The sequence below is a fragment of the Monopterus albus genome, unplaced genomic scaffold (assembly GCF_001952655.1).
Source record: "Monopterus albus unplaced genomic scaffold, M_albus_1.0 scaffold185.1, whole genome shotgun sequence".
In the NCBI taxonomy this organism is placed as follows: domain Eukaryota; kingdom Metazoa; phylum Chordata; class Actinopteri; order Synbranchiformes; family Synbranchidae; genus Monopterus; species Monopterus albus.
This window is the reverse complement of record NW_018128065.1, coordinates 336,599-357,580: the sequence shown is the minus strand read 5'-3', so window position 1 is coordinate 357,580 and position 20,982 is coordinate 336,599. Positions and strand designations below refer to the sequence as shown.

Sequence of the window (20,982 nt, the reverse complement as noted above, 5' to 3'; positions counted from 1 at the left end):
TAGTTGTTCCTGCCAAGTCATGTTTCTTGATTTAGTACAGGTGTTTTATCCAGAGAGGTGTTATTATATTATAAATTTCATGTTTTTTTATTGCTGTCTTGGCATCTAATGCAGCTGTTTCCAACCTGCAGCTACATGAGGACATTAAACTGGCCACTGATGAGTGTCTGGCATCATTAAAATGAAAGTAAGAATGTTTTTGTTTCCTTTTCACTTTACTTTTAATTGTATAATAACTGGATAGATTGAGCACCAAATGTTTCTAACAAAATTTAAATATAATAATATGAGAAGTGAAAATCCCTTTTTGGTTTAACATATCAAACAGCGACTTGCACAACATGTCTGATATAGCCATACAAACTGTCATAGAAAACACTCAGTCCTCACTTCATACATACATACATTTAGCTGTAACTGGTCACTTAGAAGCACTGAATGCACTGGAGACTACTACAGATCCTATGCCTGTTACTACATCACGTGTACACATTTTTAATTGAACTTTTCCTTTTGGAAAAAATCACCTTGTACCTTGTACATTGGTACAAGGCTGCTCAGGTATTTCCACTGCATAAAGCTGACCTCAGCGACTATTGACCCATATCCAAGCTTTCCTGTCAGCCCAAAATCTTAGTATCAGTCGTCAACACAAATGACGTTCTTCAGTCACAGGCTTTAGACCTCCTCACAGTGCAATCATTGCTGCAACTGCTGCTGCGGATGACATTGTTCGCTCACTGGATAAAAAGCAGCACTGTGCTGCATCCTTAGTAAATCTGTTCAAGGATTTTGACACTTTGTCGGTCACAACACCTTAAGTAAGCTGTTTTGGTGTTTCTGCTTAAGATTTTTTCAAGTCTTTTTTTTTTCTTGTGGAATTCAAACTGTTGTCATTGATGGTTTCAAATCAAGTCCCGAGCTGGTTGAAAAAGGTGTCCCTCAAGGATCAGTACTAGGGCCACTGCTGTGTACTCTGAACATAAGTATTATTTATCTCCAATTCAGTATTGTTATGGTCATTATACCATCTTGTATGCCATCAGCTCTGCTGCAAACCAGGCTTTCTCCACATTGCAGGCTGCTTTTGATGACCTGTAGACCTCTTTGTTTGCTTGTTATAAACACCAAAAAGGAAAAGTGTGCAATTTACAAGAGCTTGAACTACTGATGTTCACAATCCCAAGACCCACAGACTCCAAATTTTAAGTTACTTGGATCCAAGAGTCCCACATTTCAGATATGAACAAATTCTGAAATATAAGCCTGTTTGTTCTATAATTAATTTGTCACTGTGTGGAAAGTGTCTATGGGAGGGTACTGATGAGTAAAAGAACACTAAGCTGAAAGCATTGAGGAGGCACACCTCAGCCGGTCACTAAGAACTGTGAAATCCATGCACAACAGCTAAACACACTGGTGCACAAAATAACACATGAAAGCAGCTTATTTGCCATGATAAAAAACATATAATTTGAATACTGGATTGGAGTACAAAATTTAAAACTCCAAATTTGATTCTTACACTGAAACCGAGTCTGTTTCTCCTTTGAATATAGAAGAAAACATAATGGAGTCCACTATCCTGTCAGTGTTGGCTTATGGAGATGTATGCTCATGCTGCTGCCTCTAAAACCACTGGACACTGTCTATCACACTGCCATTTGATTCATTACACAAGATAGCTATTGTGCTCACCACTGTGAGTATTTTAAGAAGGTTGGATGGACATCGCTGGCATCTAGAAAGCAACAGCATACATCTGTTTCCATTTAGAGGGAGGGCCTGTAAGCTGCACAGATCTTAACATCCTTATCTCAGTTCGAAGCTCATAACCATGACACCAGCTCACAGGAGAGACTGGTTTGAAAGGTTCCTCACACAAACTTTGAAATGGGGCACACTGGTTTCCAGTACTATGCACCTTACTAATGGAATGAGCTTGAAGTTAGAGACTTTATGAAACTTTAAAACTTTAATAGCTAATACTTCTAATAATATTTGTGTAATGCTCAGGTGTGGTTTTTCATTAGTTTGCTCTCTCTAAAGTTGCTTTAATGACTGCAGAGGAGGTTTTGATTAGATTTGCTTTTCAAACCCTTCCACAGGCTATTTTCTGTCTCCCTCTTTTAACAAATGAGACAGTCACCACCAGAGAATAAAATCAAGGAGTGTTGTCAGGTTACAATAGAGGAAGGGGACACTTCTTTCGATGCCAAGATGAGGAAACAGTGTGATTAAATAATAGCTATTGTACAAGCTTTAAAAGAATTTTAATTTTTGTTATTATTTCATGTAGGTTTTTGAGATAATGGAGAAATTGTTCTGCTAACCTGTAGTCAGTGATTCTGGCCAGTAATGACAACTATGTCCACATTTCCCAAATGGACATTATTCCTGAGGTGAATGGTAAGAGCCAAAATGGAAGCATGGAGGGACTTTATATGCTCCTCAGTGTAAAGAAAAGCTTTGAGAGAGCACTGGAACAGCAGTGTGAAAGGCAATGAAACAAGATACATTAGCTTTGGAAATGAACCCCATAATCCATGCAATTAAAATGAAGTGGCTGACAATGTCAGTCGGCCATTTTCGTTTTCTATTGTAGAATTCCTCATGTTCAGCTCCTCGCGGCGACATACTCTTGTTATCCTTTTATGGCTCTCTGGAGCTCAATACAGAGGAGGGAACATTTAGGAACATTTGTTTCAGTGACTAAAGTTGTAGGCACTTTGAATATGAAAACTAGGTTTGCATTATGTGGACAGAAAAGCTCTCATAAAGATACAGGAAAACATTACAGCAATTCAAGCTGAGCCTAAAGCCCCATTCAGGCGGAATTTATTTCTCTAGAGGATGTGGGGTGACTGCATCTCCGGTAATAATTGCAGCCAAAATTGCCTACTGGTTTTCAGCAAACTTGCTGATCCTCCTGTAATTTAAATCCCATTCTGAACAATGTCCTTGTATTTTAAAATCTCTTGTGTTTTTCCTATAGAACATCTGTCCATCTCCTGCATTTTAAGAGCTCCATGGGAAGTCAGGCTTTTCTGTAAGAATAGAGGAAGTCTTTAATATTTTACCAGTTTAATAGATGGGAACCAGTATGATGACAGAGCTACACCCCATAAGCTCTTTAATGGACTGTTGTAATGTCCAGTCCAGGTAGGTACCGCTGTTCTTTTAAAACCCCATTTTTAGCCTACATGTTGGCAAATTGGTGCCATTAAAAGTATGCAGAATGATCTGCTAGCAGGACCTGTGCAGACACTTATCACTGGATTACTTTGATATTTAAAAAAACTTTACAATATGACAGTTCTCAGGTTCAGTTCTGAAGCCTCCTTTTTGTATTGTTTTTAAATTATTTGTGGATGTTTGTTTGTGTTTACTGGCTCTTTCTTAACTTACTAATATAACTGTCTAAAGTTTGTTAACACCACAAGCTAAAATCAAAGTAAGGCTGCCGCAGTAAAATCCTCTAAAAGTATTAAATTGACCAACAGTGTGTTTTATTGCTTATGAGTTCAACTTATTGATTCTAAAAGGTTATGTTATTGCTTCTTTCAAAAGTTGTATAACAGCGCTTTAAATCATTCATTTTGTTGTTGTACACCCTGAAAAAGTACTACAATATATACATAGTCCATTAAAAGAAACATTTCTATGGTTTAATAATGTGTGAGCATAAGAAAAGCACATAATGTGTGATGATAAACGTTGCCCAGTCTGCCCCTCTGTCCCCATCAGCCACATTCCCAATTCATCAGATCCCTACTTTTAAATGGACCTGTGCAGACCTGCTGCTCTGCACCTGCTCTCAGACCTTCTCACCTGTTTCAGCCACCTGACTCCAAGTCCGTCCTGACCTGCACCCCCACACCTTTTCATGCGTTCCATGCAGTCACCTGACTCCCATTCCCTAATCATTATGTACTGTACCTACGTACCAGTCTTCTTACCACAGTTACCACACTGTCAAGTTCTTCGTATATACTCTTCCTGCCTGCTTGTACAGTAAACTGGTTTCACTTCATCTTTAAATAAAGTCACCCACCTGCTTGCCTTTGTGTTTGTGTTTGCATCCTCCTTCCTGTTGACTGTATCAGTACTGAGGAAAATATTTTAGACATCTGGGGGTGATGCTTTGTTTACCTACAATGTGTTTGGCAAAACTGTACTTATTTTTTTATTATTAGTAATGCCAGTAAAGAAAATATGAACAATGTGAACAGGTGGATTTTCTGCTATTTGTGTCCAAAAACAGAACTAGATGAACATTTTGTCCATCTCCACTAAGAACTGTTTTAGTGATTGTTGGTTCACTCTCTTGGATGTTCAACCTTCACTGTGCTAAAATGTAGGCTATGTGCAGGGTTAAAATGGGTGTAGATGTAAAATGGAGGGACGTTTCCTCAAAAAGCTGGTCATGACACTCAGCATGCATGAGCCCCTGAGCATCTGCAACAAAAAACTCCAAGCAATTTTTAATGCTATTAAGCGGTGAATAGACAATGCAGAGTGGTCGTTGGCGTGGGCAGTGTTAGAAATCAGAAAAAAGATATTAATCCAAAAAAGATTAAGTGACCATACAAGTGACCACAAATTGGCCAGTGAAAATGGTTGTCATAGGAAAACCTGGCAACCCGGAGAAAACAGACTGAGTCAGTTCTGCCAGCAACAATGTAGAGACAGTGCAGCCTGTACAAAAACACTGGAGTCCAGTTCTTTAGCAAAATAAAACTCAAATACCAAAAATATAACTTTCTCAAAACATAAAGCTGACCATAACACATAGTGCTGTAATGAGTGCCTTCAATTTCTTTCCTCTGTTGAGCTCTATTATCTTTGTTGTTCCAATCACATATAATTGTTAAACTATATAGTTTTATTTTATTTACTGATTTATTGCAATAATCTCTTTTTCTTCTATTATAGCAAACTATGATATAGTGTATAGCAATTCTACAGTATAAAGCAAATAGTGTGTATTACTGTATATGTGTGCAAACCACTTGTCCATTTAGGGGGGGAACTCTTTGTTGTTCACATGTCAAAGCCTATAGAAATAGTCACGTCTGTCAGTCCATCACTTTGGTCGAGAAATACCTCGCCTACTAATGAGCAAATTGCCATGACATTCGGACAGACATTAACCAGGTAAAGCATGTAACACACTCGTTGTGGCATGCTGACCTTAGCATTTAGCGTACAACACTACAAGACAGGTGGCTGTAGACTCTTAGCGTTTATTTACAGGTTATATTATGAACCTTGTGCCAGGCTGACAGCAAATCACACCAGTAAAACCATTTAGATTTGGGGGAGGGTATATTTAATAGATTTTCTGGTGCTTGTGCAAAGCATGACAAGATAAAACTCGTCTCAAGCAGGTGCTTCGTCAAATAAAGGCTACAGTTGTAGTGATAGTGGATTCATTATCAACCTGCCATGCTTTGCTTCTCCAGTGGTACCACAGGTTGCTTGTTATTTTACAATATTATCATTTTTAAACTATCTGATCCAGGCTATGCACACCTGACTTTTTAGAGGCGTTTAGGAGGAACAACAAATCAGAACAAAAACTCCTGCACACTGTCTTGCTTAGGTTGTAATATTTATGAATAAACAACGTCAGCAGGCAGCAGCAATAGAGAACTAAAATATTATCTGATTTCCCACATTCTGTAGGCGACACCAGACATTGCTGCTGCAGATCTACTCTGTGGGTTTTTGCTGTTATTCCGCATTTTATAGCAATTTTTGGGCCCCACAATGAAACACACACACACAGAGGGAGGGAGAGAGAGAGAGAGGGAGAGAGGTGGGCCGAGCCTCATAGAGAGGGAGTGCCGTTGTGGGAGCGGTTTGCTCCTCCGCATCAGACTCCTTCTATCCCTCCGTGCTGGAGGAGCAAGGAGGAACCTGTCGTCAGTTTTCCCTCTCTGCGGATGCATGGATAACCACACCAAGGCTGGGAAAATGTTTTTTCTGCTGCGTATGGTTACCCTTTACACTCTGAGCGTCTTAAGCGGAGCGTCCGCCGCCACGCACTGTGAGTATGTTACCTCGGCTCACCTGTCAGCTCCTCTCCACTTTGTCCTGTCAACGCTGATGTGTAGGTGATGTGGACAGTCAGAGCAGCGGAGTTTTACCCCTGGTTGTTACCCTGGCGTTGCAGGGGAAACACTGTGACTATTTTAAGGCTTGTTGTTGTTGTTTGTCATCTCAAGTTCACTCTGAAGCGTCTTTTAAGTCGAGGTCCTTTGTGTCAGTACCATGCAGATGAACAAGTTGGCATGTGCTCGCCGGTGTTTCCTCAGAGCAGAATGGACTGTGTGAAATGAAGGTCAAGCAAACAGGTTCATGTCTTTTCACTCTCGAGTGAAGTGCAACCTGGAGAGACTGCGCTCACTGTGCAGACTGGGGTCATTTGGCTGCTCCAAGCCTCCATGTGATGTTGTTAAGAGTCTGTCTTTGGACGTGTTCTGATGATGTGTATTGGTGAACGGAAACTGCTGACTGTCTACAGCTGTGTGTGCTGCTGTCGGTCGACTCCTACGTGAGAATGTACACAACCTGCTGAAGACAGATTGCTTTTCACCCCGGGCTCGAAGCTGTGCAGTTTTGTATTTGATTGCACGAGTGCTGCCAATGATTTGTGAGGTGATCTGTGGAGATGAGAACAGTTTTCATCATCCATCAGTCATTTAGCCTACAAGGTATCTGCTGCTCTAATTAGACGGTCATTTGTCAAGCAAAAATGAAAAATTCACTGCTTTCTAGTGCTCAGACGAGGAGACAGTGCTTTTCTTTGGTAACTGAATATCACTAGGCTTTCAATACCGGACCATAAAAAAATTACACTCCAAATGATTAATTACTCAATCAAAATTAAAGTGTAAAAATTAGCAGGTAACAGAAAATAACTGTGATGACTTTAGCTGTAAGGCGTTTATTGTTATTAAGGAAAGTTTGTGCATATACCGTATGTGTTGTGTTTTCAGCTATAGAGACCATTTTCAAACACGGTACTAAAACTAAACACATTTCTTCTGATACAGTCAGTGGCTACACTCCTAGCTGAGGTGTTCCTAACATTTAGTCTACCCTCAGTAATATAGGGTGGTCAAAATATTAGACACGCTTCTCAGTACAACACAAAAAGCACCACAGCCTCATAACAATCATAAAGGTAAGTTAACCCCTAGAACAGTTTCAACAACGGGGGTTTCTTAGACTGCGTTAGGTTTATAGTGGTTTTACTCTAAATGCCAGACGTTCATTCCTTCTGTTAGAGTTAGGCTGGTCTATATGACCAAAAATTAACTTTTTATTCCTAAGTGCTATGGACAATTCACGATAGTAAGAACTTTTTCTGTCTACATAAACGAATGGTTTTCTTGAATAAAACTATGCTGTTTCCCAGGGCCATGGTTACAATATCAAAAGAAAAACATAGCTAGCAAACATCTGCTTTTACATATTATAAACATTGTAAAGAATAGGAGTAGTGATTTTTACATATTATAAACATTGTAAAGAATAGTAGTGATTTAAAAAAAAGCTGCATTTGTAAGGTTATTTGTTAAAAATGGAAGCATTTTAAATAAAGTATCACTGGTCGTCAGTAACTAGAAAAAACATGGAATTGGTTTAAGAACTACATACAACTAAACACGTTTGCGCCGTTGCCACTTTTAGTTCAAATAAAGTTTTTACAAAATCGAACTGCTCATGGAAGCAACATGGCCACCTTTCTTTTGTAGTATTTCGGTGCCGCTAGCTGCTGCAGCCGCCATTACTCGAACTTGTTGCCTGGCAACGCTCACAATTCTCCTCGCCGACAGTTTACGTTACTATCGTTACTGTAACTCCAGAGAACCACTGCCACCAGCGTTTGGGTGACGGCAAAGTAATCTCGATTTTGTGATTTAGACATTTTTGATATTGGTGAAAAACAAAAAAAAAATCTAATGAATCAACTGAAATTGAATTTATCACCCAGCAGCAAATTTACAGTAAGCAAATGTTTCAGATGGCTGCACATGCCAGTGTATCTGTGCTGCCAAAGCACAGAAAGGAAATCATGGTAATTAACATAGAAACTGTCAACAGGCACATGTGATATGAGAGCTCATTCTGTCAGTGGTGAACCTGGTGCCACAGCAGGTTTTATTACCAGACCAGGCTGCACTGTTCTGACATTTTAATGTCAGTATGTTTAGCTCGATCCTGCCTGCTTCTGATTAATACTGAGATCCGGTGCATGTCCCTGGTGGTGCTGCACACAGGCAGTTATAATATAAAATTTGTATTTCCATTTTAATAAAGAAACAAGGTTTTAGCTTGGAAAAAGAAATCTCGACAGCTCAGCTCTTTGTTCCATGAGTTAGTGGTCACATTTCCATGAAGGTTCCAGTAGATATTTATCCACTTCACCACAAAAGTAAGGCATCATCAGAACTCCCTGCAAATTTGACTGAGGACAATCGCGTAACCCAGAGCATGCACAACCTTCCATTGTGCATGTTCTGTCTCCTTCTAGCTCCACTTTGCACACAAGCTTGTAATCAAATGTAGAATTATGACAGTATTTATGAGATTTAAATGTTTATGGTGAGGACATTCTCACATATCCCCAAGGGATGAATGACATATTTTACTGGCCTCATGACCCACAGTACAGTACCCGTATCCTCTAGCTGCACCCTCAGACAACGTTCACATGACAAGTTCTGCTAAAAATAGCCCAATTCTCTGGTCAAGTCAAACAGCAGCTTTGGTGTTATGAATTGTAAATGATAATGGAATTTGCTTTTGTTGCATTCTTGTCGTGCTAAAATGCAAAAGAGATTCTAAAATAAATCTGTGCACCAAAGGCATGACATCATGTGATCAGTTTGCTCTCTGAGGGTGAGTGCGACACGAGGCTTGTGTTGGGGTTTAAAGCACTTTATGTTAACTGAGCTAAAGTGACAGCTGCATTACTCATTTATGACAGTCCTGTGGTTCTCAAATGTGTGCTGTGATCAGGCCTGATACGCTCTACTGAGATGAAATGGTGAGATGCTCCTGGAGGTCAAAAAGCTGCTCTCTTATTTATCACTGAGAAACAAAAGCAGGGGAGCAGAGACGCGTCATGCTTGGCTTGTGCGGCCTTTGTCACTTTCTCTCACTGGTCCTTGTGCACTTGCTTTGGCTATACAAAGAGACCACGAGCAATCAGCATTTAGTCTGCCATCTTTCATCAGGAGGTAATTAATAATGTAGCATGGCCTTTACAGTTACACAATATAAAACAAACAACTTTATTAATGCCACCCATGCAGTTTATTTGGAGTGGCTTTGTACACACATTAACAAACAAATAAATTATACAATATACAACACTCAAAAGAAAAGTAAGAAAACACCAGGGAGCTGTGGGTAGAATAAAAATGAATTAATCCATAAAGAAGATCCATACATAAGCCTGACAGGCGCAATAAACAAGTTCAGATAAGACACCCACCAACACTGTTGATGCTTAGACCTACAGAGCGTTTAGTTGTTGAACTGGAGAGGGAAGCGGTGATTTGGAATAGCAATTAGTTTTACAAGCAGATAAAACATAACTACACCCTGCTGGCAACAAAATTTACTGACTAGAAAATGATCAAATATTTGTATGATTTTACAATTTCCATGCTTTTATTGTTTATGAATGCACGTTATGGCTACATCTAAATTCTTGGTTTCAGATGCATATAAGTCCACAAAATTCATATTAATAAATCAGATAACAAGGATTTTCCAAAGCAAAGGTTTGGTGGTTACATGGATTTTTTAATAGTTAAATTGGGGCTGAGCGATTCATTGAATTGAACTTTCAGTTATGATATTGGTTTCCATTGATTATGAAAACAAAATAATCAAGATGGAACGATTGTTGTGCCAAACTCTGTTTCACTCTTATGCTCTTGTTTTGCCTATTTTGTACACCTCTTCAGCTCCCTACAGTGCAATCATTTCTTGCTGGCATCAGAAAAATTGTGAAATTGTCTCTATATGTTTTGTCTTCCTCAGCTACATACATGAGAGGGTCAGAATATTAGGAACACCTCTGAATATAATGTAGTCCAGTACAACACCACCTTTAACTATGACCTCAATAATAAACATATAGATGAATTTATACATTTACAATTTCATCAAAAACTGAAACAATTTGATCTTCATAAACACAGATGTTAAGGCGGAAGTGTTGCATTGAAGTGCATACAATTGTCCAGGTGTATCTAATAAAGTTGCTGGTGAGTGTATACAGCCTTACTGTTAAATGAGAGGGAGAGCAATGTATATGGCTTTGTCACGGTGGGCCCAGACTGAGCGGCTCTTTAAGTTGTGACAGGCAATCTTATTAACCTGAAGCAGAAACATTTTGTTTATAAAATAAATATAGAGTAATAAGTCATTTCCTCTGAACTGTCATTCACAATTAGGTAGATGAACTACTTTGTTTTTCATTTGAATCCTATTTGAAGTGTAAGAAAACACGCAGTTAAAAGACAAGTTTCCCTTTCATTCATTCAACCTTTATTTTTCCAGGGTAGTCCAGTGCGAGCTATTTCTCTCTCTTTTGCACAAGATAAAATGCAATTTCACAAGCAAAACAAATAAATTGGGGCAAATAAGTATTTGATACACCGCTGATTTTCCAAGTTTTCCCACTTGCAAAGAACGGACAGATCTGTAATTTTCATCGTAGGTACACCTCAACGGTGAGAGACAGAATCTACAAAAAAATTCCAGAAAATCACATTGTTAGATTTTTAAATAATTTATTTCCATTTTATTGCATGAAATAAGTATTTGATACAATAGAAAAATAGAACTTAATATGTGGTACCAAAACCTTTGTTTACAGTTACAGAGGTCAGACGTTTCCTGTAGTTCTTGACCAGGTTTGTACACACTGCAGCAGGGATTTTGGCCCACTCAGATATTACCAGTTGTAGCCCAGCTGTGTTGACATGAACACCAGTACTGGGTACATTCAATTATTTTAACAGTAGTGTAATTGATTACAATTTGAAATGTATTAATTACTTTACAGTTACTTAACCAGGTACTTCCGCCTTGCCAGGAACTGGAGGGGCAGGCATGAGTTTTACCTTGTTGCATCTGACATAGCTTAACTTAGACTGGCTCCAGAAAAAGAGCAACAGACTAACTTGTAACTCCCAAGTTGTCCTCTTTAGATGTTGTCTTCTTTACCAGCCACTGATACACCTACACTGCATTTTGTTTAGTGTCGGAAGGTATTTTAACTGCAGTGTTAATTTTATGATGAAACCATGATGAAAACTGAGACAAAATACCAATATATTTTTCATGAAAGTAAGGCTCAAACACAGCATTATGTGTTGTGGAGGCCACATTGGTGGTACTTTCATTTAGTTGACCTCCATGTTTCTATCAGAAAAAAATGATTAAATTCTAGGAATAATGTTGGCAGTCAATATTCTAAATATTCCTCTTGATGTTTGTTTAAGAAATGTCACTCAGCTATTGAATGTTTTGGCTTCTCCTCTCCAGCTAAACCCAGGCAGTTTACAGTATGTAGTGAACAAGTGAGTGAATCAGCTTCTGCCTGGTCAGCTGCTCTGCAGAGGAGAGAGCAGGTATTGTGGCTGTGGTAATGCTGGTGAGCAGGAGCTATGGAGAGTGTTAGAAATGACAGCTGTACTTACTGAGCAGAGTCATTCTGTTGTGTTACTGCAGAGCAAAGTGACATGGACACTGTGTGGGTGAACAAGTAAACAGTAGCTTTCCCATTAACCCCAAGGTAAATGAGAACAATCTTGTACCCATGGTAACTGTACACCAGAAACACAGGCGACCTGTAGCCTCAAAATGCTAACATGCTACAATAAGGTTGCATTAACTTAGATTTGACACATTGTCTGATGAATCCAGAGAAAATGGGACAGGAGGTTGTGTCCCTCAGCTATACTCCACCCCCCCATGACACTGCTGCCTACAGCCCTCTTGTTGTTATTCCAGCTTCTCTACCCCATGTTATTAAAGTACAGTTCATAAATTAGCCCCGCCTGCCACCTAGTCAAGGTCATAACAGGCGGTTTTTGAATGGCGAACAGGGATGGATTACTTGATGCATTTCCAGGGCACAGCCCCAAGGGCCGTAGAGGTCGGAGGGCCTTGGGCCACAACCTCTGAATGTACTGACTCTTAAATGTTCTTGTTTGAAGACACAAAATGAGCAGAACAAAGTGTAAAACAAATGGCTAGTAAATTTGTGCCTCTTTCAATCTGGGTGTGTCAGGTGGGGGTCCTTTTATGTGTCTGTGACCAGGGTACTATTGTCTCATAATTCATCCATGACCGCGAATTCAAACATCCAGCCATGTAGGAGCTCTCGGCAGCTTTAAGTGTGAACCAGTGGCTGCCGGACTGAAGAAGTGTCTTTTGCACAGAGTGGGACAAAGAAAGAGCAACAACCAGGATTAAATTTGGCTTTTTGAGATGGAGAAGGTTAAAAGTAGCCAAAGGAATCAGATTTGATTCAAATGTGGCGCTCATTAGCATTAGCAACCTAGCATGGTCATGATTTTACAGTTGTATTGAATTTATATGATTTTAATTTGGGAGTAATTGAAGCTTTGTGTAACATTAGCAGTAATCAGAGCATTTTACTGGACTGACACATTTACTCATTAGTCAGCTAACACTAACTTCAGACTGGAGGTTGTTGGACTGACACTAACCTAGCTTCAGATTGGAGGATGCAGTTTGTATAGTTTGTCCCAACCAGGCTTCTGTAGTTTACGCTGTCCCTAGTCATGTTTACTAGTGACAGCGTAAACTACTGAGTCTCACTAGACCCTCTAGGCTGAAAAGACATTAAGTAGAGTAGCTTACAACAATGAGGCTAAAATGTCATTTATAATAAGCACACTTTTTTTTTTTTACTGTTAAAGTTTCCAGTGCAGTTTTCCAGAGCCTAAAATGATATGATAAAATGTTTTTCTTTTCAAAATGATTTAATTTCCAATAATATAAAAGTAAGACTATAAAATCCTCCCACTGGAGAAGCTAAAACAAGTGGTTGGCATTTTCAGTTGAAATACGACTTGAAAGATAAATTTTCTGTTGATCAACTAATAAACTAAACGTTTCAGTGCTAATATATCTTGTACTTGTAACTTCAGCATGCTAGTCGTATATCATCGGAGGGGTGACTGTCTGATCCTGTTTGGCATTGCTGGCAAGTTCTTTATTGGTTTTTCCAGTATATTTTTCAGTCTGTTGTTGCACTGTTCTTGTAAAGCTCTGGCATTAAGGCTTGGGCAGTATCTATTTTTTCATACCTTAATACCTTCCCAACATTTCACCAGAGGAATGTGATACATGAAGGTATTTGTCAAATGAAATAAAAACAATAATAATTAATTTTACAAAGATCTGTCATTGGCTCTAGAGCTGTACATTTCTGATGAGCAACCACCTGCCGAGTGTTTGATTGTTCGTTGTTGTGTTTGTTGTGTCTTGTTGCTTTTCTTCTTTTGTCTCTCCTCTATCCACTCACCCCAACCGGTCGAGGCAGAAGGCCGCCCACCAAGAGCCGGGATCTGTCGGAGGTTTCTTCCTTTTAAAGAGAGTTTTTCCTCTCCACTGTCGCCATGTCTAGACCTTACTTGGTAAAGTGTCCTGAGATGACTGCAGATGCAAACAGCTCTGCAGCATCATTGGCTGCTTCACCTGTATTATCAGATTTAAACCCAAAATATTCCCAGACACGGAGTCCTGTAGCCCCACTGGCATTCGCCCGCTCTCATCTTGGCTGCCTGCCTCTTTCACCAGTTGCCTGTATCACAGCTGACCTCTGATGCCACGGTGGGCTCTACAATACATTAATGTGTCTCTGTCCCAATTTAACAGAATAAGGTGCATATCTCTTTATGGTATTGAAAATCAGCCTAGGCCAATGTGAGGCTTCTTTTAAGGGAATGTTTCTCTGCTACGAGTGGATACCCATTTTTTAAAATGTTGCTTTAGGCTGGAAAAAGCTAAGGCTTTGATTACCAGCTGATATGCACCTCTTCACGGTGGGTCTGTGAGAGGAGAATTGCTACGATTTTAGTGATTCCCTCACAGCAGGTGGAGACCGCTGCAGCAGACATTTATCTTTTATAAGCTAGAATCTGTTTCTTGTGTAGCAAGGCACCACACACATATTTACTTAAAATTTCATGCTTCAACTTAGCACAGCAGGAAGATACTTCACAACTAATTATTTCCCATCTGAAGCACCTGGAATGTGCTTGAGCAGAGCTGGCATTCAGCATCACAGACAAAGTGACTGTGTGTGTGTGTGTGTGTGCGCGCGCACACGTGTGCGTGTGAGATGGAGACAGTGCAGCTGTGAATTCTCTCGGTTAATGAATGTGAAGCAGACACTCAAGGAACACCTACTACTGTACACATTCAAGGCCTGATGAATTTATCAAAAGGTAAATGAGGCAGAACACTGCAGAATGACAGCACTTCTCTTCATGTTTAAGCATGCACCACAGTTCTTCATAGAGACAAAACACACTGGAAGGAACATGTAGCTTAAACATCCAGAGACCCTGACTTCACAGTGTGATATGACCATCATTATACTGCATGACGCATGATGCAATGTAATGAAATGTATAATTATGTCACTAGGATTACTCTCTTCACCGTTCTGACCCACAGGGAACATGAACGGTTTGTACAAAAGCTATTTTATCTACTATGTATGATATGCAGACTGAAGATGGGTATAACTTGTTATTTTTAATGCCTCCACACTAGCGACAACCATGGCAGGAAGCATTGTGTTTCTGGGTTGTCTGTCTGTACCTACGTACATGCATCCCATTCTTCTTCATGCAATATCTCAGGAACCCCTTGAGGGAACGTCTTCAAATTTAGCACAGACATCCACTTGGATTCAAGGATGAACTGATTAGATTTCGGTGGTCAGAGGTCAAAGTCCCTGTGACCTCACATCCATCCGATTCCCGTTAACTTGACTGGTTGGTGGACGTGCAGACGAGGCAGTAATTTTAGTTTATTTATGTTTTTATGTATTTGTATTTTATATTTACAGTAAATTAGAAAAGTCTTACCCTAATGTAAGCTAAAAGCCACATTTAATGTACAGTTCAGACTACACAAATTTAAGCCTGACACGACGGATGTAGGGCACTGGAATGGACAAATGGTGTGGGACATGACAATGGATTGTTTTATCTCATATAGTGTGCCATAGTAAACTGCAGCCAATGCTGCGTCTGGGGCGCCTCATGACGTACTGACACAAAGTATAGCCTGTCAGAACTTTTTTCAATGTCTACGAAGAGGTGGGCCGATGCTGACCAACAGAAGCACAAATCGCTCAGCAGTTCACAACACTTTTGGCATATTGGACTGAGCCATGTCCATTAAATATCACAGTTACTGCTAGCGTTAGCATGTTGACTTTCAGTCAGCCTATAAGGCTAACTTGCTATTTTTTGTTTTACCACCAGCTTAAAGTATTTATATTTAACTGCTGCTTTAGTTTCTTTGTGAAGGAGAGACAGCATATTGGCTAATTTCCCTCTTCATGCGACCCACAGACAGGTCCCCCATTTTTTTTTTCTGAACACAAGCAGCCAGCATCGCACATTCTTCTCCCAGTCCCTGGCACCTCCAAGTCATCACTGACGTGTAGTTTGTCTTATCCCTTGTCCAAGATTGTATGACTGTAATTGTGTAATCTGACATAGAGACCGTTGTATCAGTCAAAAAAACCATGTAGTCTGAAGCAGGAATAATGCAGACTAGTAGAAAATTCAGTGTTATAAAAATGAACTCATCGGGCAGCACAGTGGTTCGCACTGTTGTCTCGCGACTGATGGGGGCTGTTCTATTGCAGGTTCTCACTGTGCTTGTGTGAGTTTTCTCTGGCTTTCTCCTACAGTCCAAAGAGATGCAGGGTAGGTTGACTGGTGTCTCTAAATTCACCACAGGTTTGAATTGGAAAAACAATTTTAAAAATCCAATATTTAAGAAACCCTGAAATCTGGATAAGAGGTGTCAGTTTCAGAAAATACTGAAACTTTAATACATTGCTGATTTTTTTTTTTTTTGCTACACTAATCGGGCGTCCCAGAGTTTTCTGTATGACCTCAGTTTTATTTGTATTCTTTGTGAAAGTGTATTGTCTCTTCTATTTCTCTGTCTTCTTCTTCTTTTGTAAATTATTTGGCTGCTACAAAGACAGATGTTGCTCTCATCACACTGTTATTTCAGGCTTTCTCTTTATTGTTTGAATACATGGTGGTAAAGTCATTTACTCTACTTCTACTCTACACTCAGTGTGGTATCACAGTCCTATAATTTTATGTCACAGCATCAATATACATATTTTAATATAATACACTTTTCTTTGTAGAATTAATCAGACAGGAGTGTTTGTTCTTATCTTTCCTTGTCAAGTTATTGCACACACTGATGTAACAATCATACAAAATTTTTTTACCAGCAGTCCTTGACTGTTTAATTCATCCAGAGATATTAAATGGATATTGAAGGTATAGGTACCATGGTATGACTAAATCTATATTATATCTGTGATCTGTATTGATATTACAGAGTTCAGCCCACTGTAGTAGATAAGAAGCTGTTAAACCACCCTGCTGTATATGTTTTCCATCTTCAGTAAGCTAAGGCTAGAGAAAGCTTTTACACTGGACTCAGTGTAGACCTACAGAACAAAATGCTTTTTGATTGTAATGAGTAAGAAAAAAATGCAATGGATACATGATATGAGACTATTCAGAGAAATAATTTCTGCCTGGTCTCTTGGGAGCAGAAAAAATCTTTTGTGATGAATATGGCGCCAGTGGAAGTCTTTCCATTTCCAGCTGTATTGGTCACTCAGTGACAGTGCACCAAATCCTAATCTATAGAGTGCAATGAATATGCTTCAAATAGCTATAATGTCTCCTCTATTTATTGTCAGAGTTACTGGCAGAGGGTTTGAAAGGATTATCAACACCCAGTATCTATTGATTGTACCAATAAGGTGCATGCAATAATCAGCAAAGGACAGTAACAGTGATGAAAAATGAGATGGAAAAAAAGATTTTGTTTTAGACATCCAGACTCCAGAATGAACAAACTGGGTGTTAAATCAGAAGGTGAAAATGCTACTTGCTTGAGTGGATTTCACATTCTGTACAGCACATCTTATAATTTGATGGAATTACCTTGTGTGATTAGCTGTGAATCAGTCCCAAGTGATGATGTTCACACTTTATCATTTACTATTGATTATGTTGTACTCATATGGAGCTAAAAAAAAAACACATTACCTGGAGGAGCTGCTTCGCAAGATTGACGTGCAGAGGTAAAGAAAACGAAGCTTTCAGATTTATCGATTTCATTTTACTTCATTTCAGATAAAATGAGCAGTTGTCTAAATTTAACCCAGCTCATTTTTCATGAGCTACTGATTCGAATACTTACGATCATGGTTAAAAACTATAAACAGTCTAAATTGCTGATATGACTTGAATGAGTGTTTAACTGGGAGTGGGCGAGTCCTGAAGCGAGCCACAAGAGAGAAGGTGTATCAGGGTTGATATATGGATTGTACAGAAACACTCAGTTCACTCACATGTGATACTTCTTTTACCTGATGAACAATCTTTGGCTGAGTACAGACACTAGAGAGCACACACACCCACTGCCAACCTTGTAGTCACAGCAGGTAAACAGCCTGAATTAGCTGTTGTTGTTGTTGTGTTGTGTATCTGTAGCAGCTCATTACCAAATGAAGCCAGATAGATACAGCACTTATAACAATTGAATATAGCTCTTTTATTAGTATAAATATTGGATTTGATTTTCATGCAGCTCTCAGTTGTTGTGCGTTTGCACAGCCGTTGGCTGACATGTCTGTAGTTCTTTACCCCAAGGGGGAATTCGTGATACGTGGCTCAGAATTACACGTCGAAGGCTGACCTGAACTGGTTTCACACTCAGCTGCTCGTAATCACGGTTTGAACAATTTAAAGTGAACACAGCGTTAGTGAAGCCGTGTATTTTTCCAGCCTGGGTGTCAGAACAGAATCAATCGCTGTTTCCAAATCATTTTTTACATTGTAACCTTTACCTGCATCAAAATGTTTGCAGTCTAAAGTTCACTGGCTGTCATTAAGGAGAGCAATGCAACGCTAACAGGTTAAGGCTGTGGCTCATGAGGTAGGGCAGTCGTCTCCTGACCAGCAAGTTGGTGGTTCGACTCCTGGTCTCCCCACATGCCTAAGTGTCCCTGAGCAAGACACTGAACCCCGAATTGCTCCCGGTGGCTTGACTAGCGCCAGTGCATGGCAGTCTGTCGTCATGAATGTTGTGTGTGAATGGGTGAATGGTGTATGATCTCCTGTAAAGCACTTTGGCCAGTGCAACACACTGTGAGAAAGCGCTATATAAAATACAGTCCATTTACCATTTAAGTTGGACAACATACTAGAGTGTGGATACTGGAACTGAACACTCGGTACCCGAGTGTTCGGGAAATTCAGAAATTTAAAAATTTAGTTTGGGTCCGGGTCTTGGTTGGACATGTAGATCAAACTTTAGGCTAGAAGGCTGGAGCACTCTGATGTCTGCTTTGTTTAATGATAAGGGAAAAAACACCACGCAAATTCATCTGTCAGGCTCAGGTTGGGTTCAGACAGAAATATACTGCCTGATCCATGCTCTACAACACGTGAAAATAAAGATAGGATTGTGCTTTGAGCCAGTAGAATATACACAGACTGGGACATCCCAAATACGTCATGATTGGTCATCAGGAAGTAGCCACTTAATGTTTTTAATCACTACACATAGTCCAACAGTGTGTTTGGTCATTTAATTTGGAGGACTTGTTAGCATCCAGCAGTCTATATTCTTATAATGCGTGAAGACGGTTTCACTGTGTTTATTCAACCTGTACTCGGCTTTTGAAGCAGCTTTGAACTGATAAATATTTAAAACCAGACTGAGGGCAGCACAGTGATACAGACATTGTATCTATAAATGCATCTTGTCCTGAGGGACTGCCAGCACCAGTGTGAAGATCCCCTCCATGAACCGTCTCTTCTAGACAGAACTGGTCCTTCAGACAGCCTATTTTTTAAAATTAATCTAGACCACTACTCCATAGGAATCCCTCTCCCCACAGGTGGTGTCCTTTTGTCTCAGCTAAAGTCAATATTGGATCTTTTTACTTGGGAGTAATTGTGATTTTATAGATATCTTTATTATCAAATGATAGTTAAACATTTGAGTTTAGGGCTCTTAAAAGCAAATGGCCCGCTTTTGGATGAAGGCATGAGCAATCAAATTATGCAATAAACACAGTAAGAGAGTTAGTCTGCTGTCAGACCTTATTATGGTGTTTTTACTAAGCTGTTCTTGCCCCATATTTTTTAACACAACAGCTCTATCATCAGTGTCAGTACCAAGGCATTAATCCCTAATGGTTACTACCTTAGTAGTACTTATTGTTACCCATTACCTTATTATCATTTTCAACACAATACTGGGCCATTATTAGCTAGTTATTACCACGCTGTTTAGTGAAACGCTCCTGGGGATCCTATAATCCAACAGAAAATTTACATAAATCCTGTTTCACTGCATTCCTGAATGAGGGTTGAATAATTCATGTTTGGCAGATGAGATATGTATAATCACTAAAGCTGTCGATAGCTCAGTAAAATATCCCGCAGGCTGCCTGTAAATGCTTATACTGTAGGTCCCTTTAGATTCTGTGCAGCGTTCAGAGAGATGAAGTGCTACAGGGAACCCACCATGTTTCTCAGTCATTTGTATTGATGTGTGCTTTCTTGAATTCAGCCAGGACTAATTGTTAACTGATACCTTGGCTCGACCCATGGCTGAGCAGAGGTCACTGAGCCCCAAACCCCGTTAGGCCATGCAAGCTATCATATGAAGCTTTATCAATACCACACAGAGGTCTGAGGCTGCTCAGTTACCAGATACAATCACTGTAAACTTTGATATTCTTGATGCTGTGGTCTGTGTTGTCTGGTGCTATGCACTCTCCAACAGTCTGCCTTTGCTCTCTGTGGGGTCTGGCATTGCTAAATAGGGCTATACAAATGGTTTTAGTGGTTTTATTGCCCCATAGCATAAAGTTATAATGATATCCAGTGTGTTTAGATACTGAACACTTTCCCACTGAATTGAAAAGGAAAGTATGTCCAAACCTTTGTGAATATCTGTACAGTATATAGATATCATATACTGTATATTTATATTTGACATTGAATTTAACATGTCCTGTTGTTTATTTGTGGGAGGTGGGGGGTTGGTGAATGTTTAGACAGAGTTTGTTTCTCTTATGACAGAAAAAAATAAAGCCATTAGTATTACAATTTATATCTTGTTGACCGGGGTGGCACAGGGGCAAGGTGGTTCCGGGTTCGAGCCCTGGCCTTTCTGTGCGGAGTTTGCATGTTCTCCCTGTGCCTGCGTGGGTTCTCTCCAGGTGGTGACTCTAAATTGCCCATAGGAGTGAGTGTGGGTGTGTGTGGTTGTTTGTCTACATGTCAGCCCTGTGATAGACTGGGGACTTGTCCATGGTGGACCCCACCTCTTGACCAGTTTCAGCTGGGATTGGCTCCAGCCCCACCCAGACCCTATTCAGGATAAGTGGTATAGATAATGGATGGATGGATCTTGTTGATCAGTACCAGTGGAAAAAATGGTTAGACAAGTTCCCAAAGTGGGAAATAGCCAAGTAACAAATTCTTGCTTTTGATATTTTCCTCTAATGGCCTGTGTGTCAGGGCCGCTCGGCGGCCGCTGCCTCCCCTCCGTCTTTCTCTCCTCTGCTCTCTCTATCCTGTGGGCTCTGCACCTCAGCTGTGTTGCCTTCCAGGAATT

General features: G+C 39.9%; 1 protein-coding gene across 1 annotated transcript in view; it reads left to right on the top strand.

Moving 5' to 3' along the window:
• Positions 1-5,718: 5,718 nt before the first annotated feature.
• cntnap5a (contactin associated protein family member 5a) overlaps positions 5,719-20,982 on the top strand; it is an 85,821-nt gene continuing 70,557 nt past the window's right edge. Inside the window, exon 1 of the mRNA XM_020617101.1 lies at positions 5,719-6,052. Within this exon, the coding sequence (XP_020472757.1) occupies positions 5,773-6,052 (280 nt within the window). The 5' untranslated portion in view covers positions 5,719-5,772. The remainder of the gene's footprint in view (positions 6,053-20,982) is intronic.